The sequence below is a fragment of the Stegastes partitus genome, unplaced genomic scaffold (assembly GCF_000690725.1).
Source record: "Stegastes partitus isolate 25-593 unplaced genomic scaffold, Stegastes_partitus-1.0.2 Scaffold270, whole genome shotgun sequence".
Classification (NCBI taxonomy): Eukaryota; Metazoa; Chordata; class Actinopteri; family Pomacentridae; genus Stegastes; species Stegastes partitus.
The window spans coordinates 20,472-32,141 of NW_007578001.1; the positions used below are offsets into that span (position 1 = coordinate 20,472).

General features: G+C 43.0%; 2 protein-coding genes across 2 annotated transcripts; one reads left to right on the forward strand and one right to left on the reverse strand.

Moving 5' to 3' along the window:
* Positions 1–204: 204 nt before the first annotated feature.
* gdf10a (growth differentiation factor 10a) lies at positions 205–4,765 on the forward strand. Its single transcript, XM_008282380.1, has 3 exons — positions 205–733; positions 2,389–3,548; positions 3,681–4,765. The coding sequence occupies exons 1-3, from the start codon at positions 496–498 to the stop codon at positions 3,870–3,872; spliced, it is 1,590 nt and encodes a 529-aa protein (XP_008280602.1). The 5' UTR covers positions 205–495; the 3' UTR covers positions 3,873–4,765.
* A 3,234-nt stretch (positions 4,766–7,999) lies between these two features.
* Positions 8,000–11,531, reverse strand: znf488 (zinc finger protein 488). The gene is made up of 4 exons (XM_008282381.1): positions 11,435–11,531; positions 10,422–10,641; positions 9,724–9,952; positions 8,000–9,538 (listed from the first exon to the last, which is right to left on the reverse strand). The coding sequence occupies exons 1-4, from the start codon at positions 11,443–11,445 to the stop codon at positions 8,445–8,447; spliced, it is 1,554 nt and encodes a 517-aa protein (XP_008280603.1). The 5' UTR covers positions 11,446–11,531; the 3' UTR covers positions 8,000–8,444.
* Between the last annotated feature and the right edge of the window lie 139 nt (positions 11,532–11,670).

Genomic DNA, 11,670 nt, shown 5'->3' on the forward strand with positions numbered 1-11,670 from the left:
AGAAGCGGGATCAGTGATATTATTCCACCGAAGCAAAATACCATCAGGAAGATATCATCATTATCATCATCAACATCATCATCACCATCACAGAGAGAGAGAGAAGGGGGTCAGCATCATGACCTCCACTTCTGGCTGCGCGCTCTGCAGAGACCTCGTTGGCTGACAGGAGTATACGTCAGCGCCTCTCACCGCTCCAGTATAACCCCCTCAAGCCTCTGGCGGTCACACAGACGCAAGTGTAAAAGTAGCAGCTCCAACTGTTGCCCGGACTAAAGCCGTTCAGCATCCAGGTCTCACACAGTCTGACAGAGAGGAGAGAGAGACACGGCGCACCGAGCACGAAGGGGGAAAGTGAGAGGAGACGTGGAACATTTGCGCACAGCCTTTTTAGTCTGGATTGTTTTGGCGCGCGTCTTTGGATAGTTTTTGGACATTTTTCTGCACAGTTTGACTCTGGGATTTTTGATTTCGTATGTATTTCAGCACTTATAAATGGCAGTTCTAAGCATGATTTCCTCGCACCTGCTCCTGTTGATGTTAAAGTGTTTCCTGGGCGCTGCGTCTGTGAGGACAGTAACCGTGGACAGTGGCTTTCTCCAGTCCTCGTCGGATCCAGACGACCTGGATCAGGACATGGTCTACCAGCACATGTACAGATTGTACGAGAAATACAACAAGGAAAACCGCCTCAAAGAAGGAAACACTGTCAGGAGTATCAGAGCCAGTCAAGGTGTGTGATCGCCTCTTGTAAACGCGCTCAGATACATCAGTTGAGATTTCACCGTGGAGTTAAAACTTACAAAAATAAAATAAATACTTGTGTGCCATTAGTGCACCAGTAATCCGACGCACAAACAATAAAACGTGTAGCCAGAAAATTCCCCTGATCCTTTCCATGGATGGTTATTAAAAGTGCAGCACTCAGTGCGGCTGCATGGCTCGGTCAGACGCTCTAAATAGGTAGGATTGTTTTGGAACAGTCTGAGAATGCATTTAAATGATTTTGGGACGCTGTGGGCTCACTGTGTTTGTGGTGGCAGCTGTGCCCCTTGTGCGTGGAGTCTGATCATTTACCCCAGACAGACGCGCAAGAATGCACGCGTAAAAATACAGTGCAGCAAAACCTCTGTGGGCAGTTACGCGCTGCAAAGGGGGTCACTGTCGTGGCTCCTGTTGTTCCTGTTGTTCCTACAGGACATGAGTGACTCCACGTCCTGGAGTCAGGGGGCTTAAGGCACAGTCGTTCCTCTCTGTCTGATGCTGTTTTTACAAACGCAACTCACAGACATATATATCCCACACAGCTCTCAGATAGCATATCATAACAAGTGTGTATTTTTACTGCAGAGGCTTGGTGTAATCCAAGGAGAGATGTAAGAGACTTTTCACAACAATGTAAGACCTGTTAAAACAGTTGATTATGTCTTGGTGTCTGGGCAGACAGTGGTGGCTGTATTAAGCTTAAAGAGAAGCTTTAAGAGAAACTGAGGTAAGCATTTCCATATGCAGGCTGAATCCGAGGTAATGTATATCTCTTGAGTCAGTCCATACTTCCGCTGAACTCTTATACAATGAACAATAACTCTGCTGTTGAAGTTAATGTTCATCATGAATATGTAGCTCTCTGCTCACCCCAGTCCGCCCCTGCCAGCCAGATCCTCAGAGTCTGGTTCCTCTTAAGGGCACCTTCTGAAATCCTGAAAGGCATGAAACCGCACAGCTCATTCATGTAGCACAGTGTGAAGGAAAGGTGTTTAATTGTTCCATTTTTTTCAAATGTGAACCACAGAGGAGGGCTTTCGGTGCAACATGATACCCTTTTTTCAACCCCTTTCCTATTCATATGGGATTTCATTATTGTTTATTTCCTTTTCAGTCATTCTTGACAGATTTTTTTTTTCTAAAATTACTAGTAAGTAGCCACTATTACTGAGTTCAAATAAGGTTCAGTTCCCGGGTACCGTAGCTTACACTGATGAATGTTTTTATCTTCTAATCACAGCAAATATTTTGTCCCAAAAGTCAAAGAACAAACAGATAATCATGAACTAATTTTGGCTAATTCATCCCTTTCAAAACAAGAGCGCCGAACCACCTGTGAGATACAAAACAATTTAATAATTGTTTCCATGTGGACCTGCGAACAGAAATTTGGGTTTTAAAGTACACGATTCCTCTTGCCCAGTGAAATAAAGGTCTTTTACTTTTTACATCCACCTTGTAAATGGATATTTTAATACAATTTTTCTATTTTTTTTTGGTATCACTTCTTACGTCCTTCTTTACTTAAAACAAACATCACTTTAAGGATGAAAACCAGAGTTCACTGTAGTGCTGTTCACCTGCCTGACTTGACACTGACTGGTTGATTGATTGTCTTTGCAGAGTCGTCTGACCACAGGATGATGTACCGACTCAACCTTACAACCCTCCAGGACTCGGAGGTCATCCTCTCCGCCACATTCCACTTCCTGCTTGATAAGCACCCACATCAAAAACCTTGGTTCTGCAAACGCTTCAAGAGCCCGTCCTGTCGTTCCTCCGCCATCCACCCTTCTCCGTCCATCAGCTTGCTCCTTCGCTCTGTCTCCTCTGGGTCAGAGGTCAGATCTGGGTCAACAGGGTCATTTCTAGGCAACGTGACCTTCAACCCCCACAGGAGAGGGGTGTGGCAGATGAAAGATGTGACCCAGGTCATAAAGGAGGCACAAGACAAGGGTCATCTACTGGTGTCAGTTGAACTGGACTTAGGGAAGCAGTACCAGAAGAAACCGGAGATTCTCTCTGCTGGCAGCATGCCCTACCTGTTACTGTATGCCAATGACCAAGCGGTAGCAGAGCCCAACAGCGTGGCTGCAAGCCTTCAGAGATATGACCCGTTCAGCGAGGGAGGAGAACCCTCACATTCCTCTCAGGCTTCTCAGCTCCTTCACAGACCGAACTCCTCTCCAGAGTTGAAAGGACGCGTGAGAAGGGAAGCAAATCTGCACTCTGACCCCATCCAGAACAATGAGCTGCCTGAGGTTGACTACAGGCCTGATGGATACAGGAAAGATGACCTTTGGGAGAGCACTTGGTACCTGGCACTCAAACCCAAGCCAAAATCAGGAAGGAAGGAAAAGAAGAGAAAGAGCCACGAGGAGGAAGGAGTAGAGCAAAGTAGACGAGTGCATGAACCTGAGGTTCTCAAAGAGAAAGAAAGAACATCACAAGGGATGAAAACCGATGACTCAACTGTGACAAAACTCAAAGATAGTCGCACACTGACTATCAGCGACAGGCGGAAGCATGAGCGGAGAAATGAGGGAAAGGACGGAAAGAAGCATAAAGGGAGTGTGAACGCTCAGTCACCTGTTCTGAGTTTTGATGAACAAACAATGCGCAAAGCCAGGAGGCGACAGTGGAGCAACAACCAGCACAGTGGATGCTCCAGGAGGAACCTCAGAGTGGACTTTGCAGATATTGGCTGGAGTGAGTGGGTCATAGCACCCAAGGCCTTTGACGCCTACTACTGCGCTGGCACATGTGGATTTCCCATGCCCAAGGTAGGAGCACTAACATCTTACTCACTTTATATCTCACCTCATTCAGTACCAAATTGTCTCTATTATCTTATTCTTTTATATCTGTTGTCTAACCCCAACTTTTTACATTCTTCTCCATTCAAACTCTCCCAGGTGACAAGACCATCTAACCACGCCACCATCCAGAGCATAGTCCGAGCTGTTGGGATCATCCCTGGGGTTCCTGAGCCCTGCTGCGTCCCAGAAAGTATGAACCCTCTGGCTGTGCTCTATCAGGATGAATCCAGGAACCCAGTGCTCAAGATTTACCCCAATATGTCCGTCCAGTCCTGCTCGTGCAGATAGGAAGGGGGTAGGATCAAAGCACAGAACAGGGTGGATGTGAAGAGAAACAGAAAACAGGACTAATGGAGACAGAACCATACCTCTGTTAAGTGGTTTCCTCATACTGAGAAACAAAGTCACTTTGGCCGTCGCTATTCCTCGAGGAACATAGGCTGTAGAGAAATCACTTCCATCTCTCCTGTCCTGCGGCAGCAGACTTGAAGAGACACATTGTCTGGCATCTGCGTTACCAGAGGAACAGAGTCACACATGTAAAGTCAACGCTGCACATGTCTATGAAGCCCAGCAGGTTTTATTCTGTGTTTGAAATAACATTGACATGGGCAGGAACATTTCAGAGATGTTTTCCTTTTTATCGCAGAATGTACTTGTTTTTCAAAGAGCTCACAGTGAGTTTGTGTTCATGTATTCTTTGGATACAGAGACTATAAATAAAAGATTTTTATTAATGTGTCATCGGGCAGCTTACACAGCAGCATACACATGAGAGAGATTATCAAACATTTTTACATACTGCGTCCAGCTGTTCTTACTTTTAAGCCAATCACACGGCACATTGTACATACATGCAAAGTGAATTTGTTAGCAAGACAGGAAGGTTATTGTACAGTCTAGCTCTTTATATCTTTAAAAGGAAGTATCCAATGAATTGTAGAGAGCATCTGGAATTCATTTACACCCACCAACCCCCTCATAACACTTCAAGAATGTTATAATGAAACCAGAAATATTTTTCTATTTTGAATGTGAAACTTGGTTAAAAATAATTTGTCATGGTTACTAGAATATGTATTACTATATTTTAGATGAGACTGTGTTTTGTACATGTGTATTGTTTAAATTATGAAAGGGTAGCCCGCTATAAATTAGAATAAAAAAGTAATTTAATCCAATGCTCTTGCTTGAGTATTATTGTTTCACACAGTTTGTGTTATTCTTTGTAGATTACTGTGCATGACGTTTGATTCGTGGGGTGAACTTTTCTGTGAAAACAAACCTAAAAGGGGACCACTGTTCCAAAATAGCTTAGTACAAAAGCAGGAAGGTTCCACTCAGAGATAACCAACATTCCCCTAAGGCCCCTTGAACCCATTATTACCCCGCACCAAAGGCTCAGACGTCTGTTGTCCAGCAAATAATGTGACAGACGCAGCCGCCGTGGATTAATGGTTGATGGAGGAAGCAGGCACGCACCTATTAGGACGTCAGCCACTCGAACTTCAAAACACGGTGCACTTCCCCTTTTCTACCCGTTCGAAAGCAGAACTTTTCCGAGTGCAGAGTTCTTTTTAAACAGATGGTCACAGATAGATGATCTCAGCCACTTTAACTCAACTGCTTGTCGCTTTTATTCACAAGAGGACGAAGGTGACCCACATGGTGCCGAAACAGTGTGTCAAACTGACAGTGAAATGATAGAGGGAACCATTTGATTATTCACCCAATTACTCTGCGGTTGTTTTTGCCTTGAGTCTCAGAAAGTTGGCACGAAGCACCACATCTGTTTGCAACAACAGAACGCTTTGAAGTTTGCCACGACTGGACAGTAAGTTGGTCTCAAAGACAGAGACATTTAGTAACCACTCGGGGGGGGAAGGAACAAAAGACCAAACAGTTACAGTATTTACTGCAGCTGACAGTAATGCTTCAAGTCTTTTGGCTTGTTTGCAATCATTGTGTACGGAGAGCGCTCTGTTGTTGTCTCTAAAAATGAATGGTGCCACCTCTCCGATCTGGACTGCTTTGTCCATTAGAGGTGCAGAGATTATAAAAAGTTTGGAAGTTTGTGTTTCATTGTTTTACAGCAACGAATCAAGTTGGATTTCATGTGGCTTTTTTTGACACGGATCAGCAGAGGAAGACCTTTTAATGTTAAAGTGAAAACAGATCTACAAATTCACTAATTTAAACTATTTTATTACATAGTTTATTTCCATTCAACCAATGATTTGACTTCTACAGCCAAATGGTGCATTAGACAGGAACAACTTAGGTGTCTTTTTTTTTGACAGGGAGGGATTTCTGTTGCAAACATGCATTTTGTGTGTGTGTGTGTGTGTGTTTTTTTTTTTATGTCAAAATAATTTAGCTCAATTTGTAGAGACCTGTTTTCACTTTTACATAAGCTGTTTCTGCTGAAAAGTGAAAAGAGGCTGAATGAAAACCCATTTAGTTTTATGTTTTCTAACAAAGAAACATAAAAGCTTCTAAAAAAGGGTGAAAACTTTGCATGTTAATCAGAAAATATAATGCAAATAGGAAAATCATATCATTTTATCTTGGTAATAAAAATTTAAAGTCTATTTTAGTATTTGTTGTTACAAAAGCTAAATTAAAAGAGTGTTTCACAAAGAAGTGGCAGCAACTGAGAATTCACCGACAAAGTGTACTGCTGTTTTACTTTAACGTGCACTGATGAGTTAGTAATCATTGTAACAATCCTTAAAAGCTGATGTTTAAGTCATATTTCAGGATGACGAAGAGAGACCGATGAGACAGGAGTGAGTCGTCTGATATACCCAAATGTATGATTCATTTTTCTCCGTTCCGAACAAGTGGAAACGTTCAGCAACTCCTACCCGCTTTACAAATGCACCATTTATGGGGTATAACCTCCATTTAAATTAATATAATAACTATAATTAGGCTTATTATAAATCATGTTTACATTAATAGCTGTTTTACCTTTAAAGTAGGCTGGCCCAACTGGAATGAACACATCCAGGTTCTTTTCTTTTTTGCTCATTTCCTAACTGATCCCCTTTACAGTCTGAACCCACAGTCTGCTATTAGAGAGTGAACCCCACGTCAACCGCAATCACGGTCACAGGAGAGTACTTACAATGGTCAGCTCCAGCCGAGAAAACCACAGTAGTCTAGGCTCGCGTTCAGAGCCCAAAAATGCCTAAAAGCCAAAAACGAGGCAAGCGGGGGGAAACCAAGAACAATATTTGTTTTTCCACACGATGACTGTTCAATTAAAGGAGAGAAATACAGCCATTATTAGACAACAGAGGATTTTCTGTGTCTGGGCTGAAATGGCTCTTTCCTCACATGGCGACTGAGCTCAGAGAAGTAATAGCTCCGTTCATTAGGACGTGGCTTTAATAGAGTGACACTGTGTCCCTTTAATCACCTATTTAATCATGTGGGCCACTAGTTTTTTTATTTTGAAATCTTATTTTTCTTTTAGAAATTGTAAAGAAAAAAAAAAAGAGAGGGGAAAAAATCTAGCTCCCCAGTTTCCAAATAACTTTTAGAACTTTTACCCAGCCAAGAAGTCCATTTGCACATCTAAACCAATATTGTTTGGGCTACTTAAAGCTAAGTGCTGAACAATAATGTCTTGTGTAGGTTTCAGTCCCAGTTATAAAACAGATCAGTGATGCTCTCCAGTTGATCATAATCACAAATAAAACATCCATGAAGGAAATCTATTGTAGTTCCCCCCCAAAAAAGCACCTGCCGATGGTCTTATCAGGTTGTGGCACAAAGAGACCGAGAGGACAAACTGTCTTATTGAAATAAAAGTAGATAACAATAGTGTGAGGAGGGTTATGTTACAGAGCTGCTCAACGAGGTCTCGGCCTGACTTTTCCATGAACTTCATGCTTCCGTCCCGCCTCATTTACCTGCAACAGAACAGGCTATTTATGTCCGTCTGTCCACAGCTTAACCTGAATGAAAAGTAAGCTGTCCGTGATTGGTGGAGAAACATAAAATCACAAATAAAGCAGCAGCGCTTATGTGGCAGGTCTGTAGATAAATGATAAGCAGCAAAAACCATTTAAACGTGATTTGGCAGCGTGGAAACGGACCCCTTAATGCTTGATCTCAAATGCCACACAGACATTATATGGATTTATATTTTCAACAGCAAAACTCAGTCTCATATAGTGTTAACTGTTTCCCATTGATTTTTTTCTGCAAATCACATAATCCTGAGGTCATCCTGGACAGACTAAAGAAAGCAAATATATTTGATAGATATTTCATGCGTTGAATGATTTAAAGGGCAGATAAAGTTCATCTCAGTCGCCGCCTATTGGATCAGAAAAAAATGACACCCTTTTTTTAATCTAAATCCACATGAAGTTGGGGGGAAAAGAAATACTGGACACATTTGCTTTGCTTTCATAATTTTAGATTTCAAAACCAATGTGCAAACACACTCAATCTATCATCTCCTGTACAAATCAGAGCAGAGAAAAGCTGATAAATAAGAGGATTGCGTCGAGATATCTGTGACAATCGTGAGCTGTCCTCCACATCTCTCCGTCTTTCTTCCCTCCTGAGTTCCATAAGGCACAAAATAATCATCAACCTAACATACAGCGCTAAAGGACAGACAACAAACTGCAGTGAGATCAGCTTACACGCACCTCTATCGTCATCTAGTGGACAGGCTGAGACGGCCATGTGTTGCTTTTTTTTTTTTCTTTTTCTTTTTTTTTGTCTTTACAGCTACCTACATTCAACACCAAAGTCTCACCGTGAGTTTTGGAGACTGATCTTGTTAAATACGAGCATCATTTAGGTAATAAATAGAGTTTTTTTGTGTCCCTTCTTGACTCAGTTATGAGAAGTCATGTGTCTGGACAGGTGGTGCCGCTCTCGGAAGTATTCGTGGCAGATCGGGCAGGTAAGTTTCTCCTCCCTCCTCCTCCTCACCTGAGACTCCGCCGCGAACTCCTTTTTGTGATGGGAGCGCATGTGGAAAACGAGGTCTGAGGTCATGCGGAAGGACAGGTTGCATTTGGCGCACCAGTTCTGAACCGACACGCCGAACGAGGTGAAAGTCGGCGGGAGGATCGTGAGAGAAGATGTGGTCTGCAGCTGAGCGCCAATGTTTCTGGACCAGTGCTCCGGTGCGTAATGGAAAGCGTTGTTTAACGCAACCGGAGAGTGCACGGTCTGTAAGTCACTGCTCAGGATGTTGGATCCCATCAGATTGTTGTATCCCAGAACTGTCCTGGAGCTGAACGCATCAGTCATCTCCTCCAGGCGGCTAGAGGGGGCTGTTGAAGCGCTGCTCAGATGCGCCTGGGGGTCCACAGGAGAAGTTCTTTTACTCGGTTTACAAAAAGCGCTTTTCAGCTCTCCCTGGCTGTTTGACAGCACCAGAGAAAACGCGCTGCTGCTGCTTGAACGCACACCAGAGCTTTCTCCTGTCTCTGAGCGTACGTCAGTCTCTCTGTCGTGCGTAAATGTCTCCTTGGCATCTCCAACTTCTGCAAAATCATCAGTTTTACGTCCCAAATGATCCGGTTTGATCTTATCAGCTTTTGGTTTCCCCTCAGAGGAAGACGCGTCTCCTGCTGCATGGTCGTGACCCTTAATCAGCTGTGTTATATTGTCATCATTTGAAATATTCGTTTTTTCTAACAGAACTGTTTTTCGCCATTTGGGGTAAAGGGTTTCCTCGTATTTCCTCCTCTTGGGGGAAATCTCTGCGTCCTCGTTGTTGCCAGATTTTTTGTGTTCCAAATCTCTGGCGATGTTATGGAAGTCTGTCACTCGGCGTTGCCTCTTAATTTCCACGTGTTTGTGCTCGTAAACCTCGCGGCTCCAGGTGTCACTTTTTACTTGAGTACACAGGAATCGGCAGTGAGCCAGGAAAGGATATTCATTTTTGAAGACCTGGTTACATCGTCCACATTTGAATTCTACAAGAGACAGGGGAAAAAATCAGACAAATGTGAAATTGTGCATATAAATTAACATTTTGAAGTGGCATACAATTTAAATTATAATTTTTCAGAGGTCCAAAGATGGTGATAATAAAATCCCACTTTAAAGTGTCTTCAAGCAAAGTCTTGACTTGACTGTGCACTACACATCTCTGTCTCACCTTCTTTTGATCCTTTGGTCAAATCTGTGAAGCCCAGCAGGTGAGACAGCTCCTGGTCGTACCACACCAGCAGCTCCTCCTCCTGCCTGATGTCTCGGGTGGTTCGCACATACAGCTGACCCGCTTTCAGAAAGGCCTCTGTGTTTTGCTCTTCTCTGTTGCGCGCAGCCTGGACGAGCCGCAGCCAGGACAGCACCAGGGCAGAATTACGCATGGCCTCGGGGTCGACCTGTTGACAGGAACCACTGACAATTTACTCGAGTTCTCACATGGTATCATTTTTAATTTGTGTCTTTCTTACAAACTTGGGATTTAAAAATATATGTCAAAAGTTAAATTCTTGATCCGGCAAAATTTTGCCAGCAAGTGTGATTTTTACTTGTCAAAATTATTTTTATTCACCTTTTTTGACGTTATAAGATAGCAGCTTCACGACAAACAAAAATGCAGGTGGACAGCTTAAAAAAAAAAAAAAAACTCACGTAAAATAAGGAATAGGATAAATTAAATATGCAAAGTCAGTTTAAAAAAAAATTATCAGACGAACAAACAAAAAAAGTCAAACAGTGGCTGTGAAATCATGTTGGCACACACTGAGTTATATAATAAGGAATTCAAGTAAAGCTGTTGGAAGATGCCAAAAAATAGTCCACGTGTCCATGTTACATGGCATTTGCTGACAAAGTTGTGTAACTCACCCTGAACACGTAGGATTTGGCTCTCTTGTCGCAGGATTTCTGCGCTATGAAGGCGATGGTGTCGTAGAAAGTGTTTTGGAGAACACATGGACCAAAGCACGTGCCTACAGGGATGCTGCGCGTAACGACCACGCTGGTGTACAGATCCGCTGGATGCTGGAGGAATTTACTGTCGGCGGTCCAGATGGACCGAGGCAGGAAAGTGTTATCCATCGTTAAACTGTAACAGAATACAAGAGTTATTATTATTTAAGGAGCAAGTGAAAAATGTAGGTGTTAAATGGTTGAGAATCAATATTGTTTCAACATGAAGTTAAAACCACGAGGCCTAGAATAATCATTACTAGAATCAGACTAAAATCCAGAGAACTGTAACAACTAATACTCATTTTAAATTGTATGTTTCAGTCAAACAAAATAGTGCCAATAATCAAACTGTGTGGTGCTCATATGAGGTTTAATGGTCTGCCATGCCTTTAGCCAATTTGGATTTGTTCTAAGATCGAGCAGAATTGTGTTGCCATACTGAAAAAAAATACACCCAAACAGTATTTTATGTTTTTTCTCTCTGCCAGTAAAATTAAGGCTCCCACTGTGAAGCAGGCGCAGTCGGTGTCGAGGCAAAATGATTTCTAACGTCCTTTGTCTCAGTTTTTCACTCGGTTACTCCTTTTGTCTCCACATCTGCCGTGGAGTCCAACTGCCTCCTCTGTGCGCAGGAGAAGTTCAATACGTTTTTTGTTTTATATAATTTATGAACATCACTGTCGCACGTAGATTACACGACCATTGATTTCCCGATATCTGACTGTCTGATGAAAATAAAACGCATCGGATCTTGTGGTTTCTAGTTTAAAATGTTGCCCGTCCAGCATCATAACAGAATGATCTGGTACCAGTGTGAATATGCGAGATTTTCCCATTAAACCTAGTGACAATTGAGAGTGAAAACGCTGTATCCCCGTGCAGAGAGGAGAGCAGAAGTGAATAAAGAGTGCTGAATGTGGACTCACCAGCCGGACATGGAGGAGATGTTTGCTCCGTGTGGCAGTAAGTTGCAGCAGGTGCAGCGGACCTCGATAAAAAAAAAAAAACGAAGCCCTGGTTTGTTGGTGACGAGTTACTTATCCGACTGAATCTTCCTCCGCACTGTCGTCTCTCTCCTCTCCCACTCCCACTTATCCCCTCCACAGGGACGCACTGAAGCGTGGCGCATTGATTTAAACGCGTGCGCGCTCAGGCACAAACG

What these genes read in the sequence shown, in the direction of transcription:
- gdf10a (XM_008282380.1), top strand. Translation starts at nt 496, where the DNA reads ATGGCAGTTCTAAGCATGATTTCCTCGCACCTGCTCCTGTTGATGTTA. An exon ending in GAGTATCAGAGCCAGTCAAG is followed by an intron (nt 734 to 2,388) that starts GTGTGTGATCGC and finishes TTGTCTTTGCAG; the next exon opens with AGTCGTCTGACCACAGGATG. An exon ending in GTGGATTTCCCATGCCCAAG is followed by an intron (nt 3,549 to 3,680) that starts GTAGGAGCACTA and finishes AAACTCTCCCAG; the next exon opens with GTGACAAGACCATCTAACCA.
- znf488 (XM_008282381.1), bottom strand. An exon ending in CCAAATCCTACGTGTTCAGG is followed by an intron (nt 9,953 to 10,421) that starts GTGAGTTACACA and finishes TCCTGTCAACAG; the next exon opens with GTCGACCCCGAGGCCATGCG. An exon ending in GACCAAAGGATCAAAAGAAG is followed by an intron (nt 9,539 to 9,723) that starts GTGAGACAGAGA and finishes TGTCTCTTGTAG; the next exon opens with AATTCAAATGTGGACGATGT.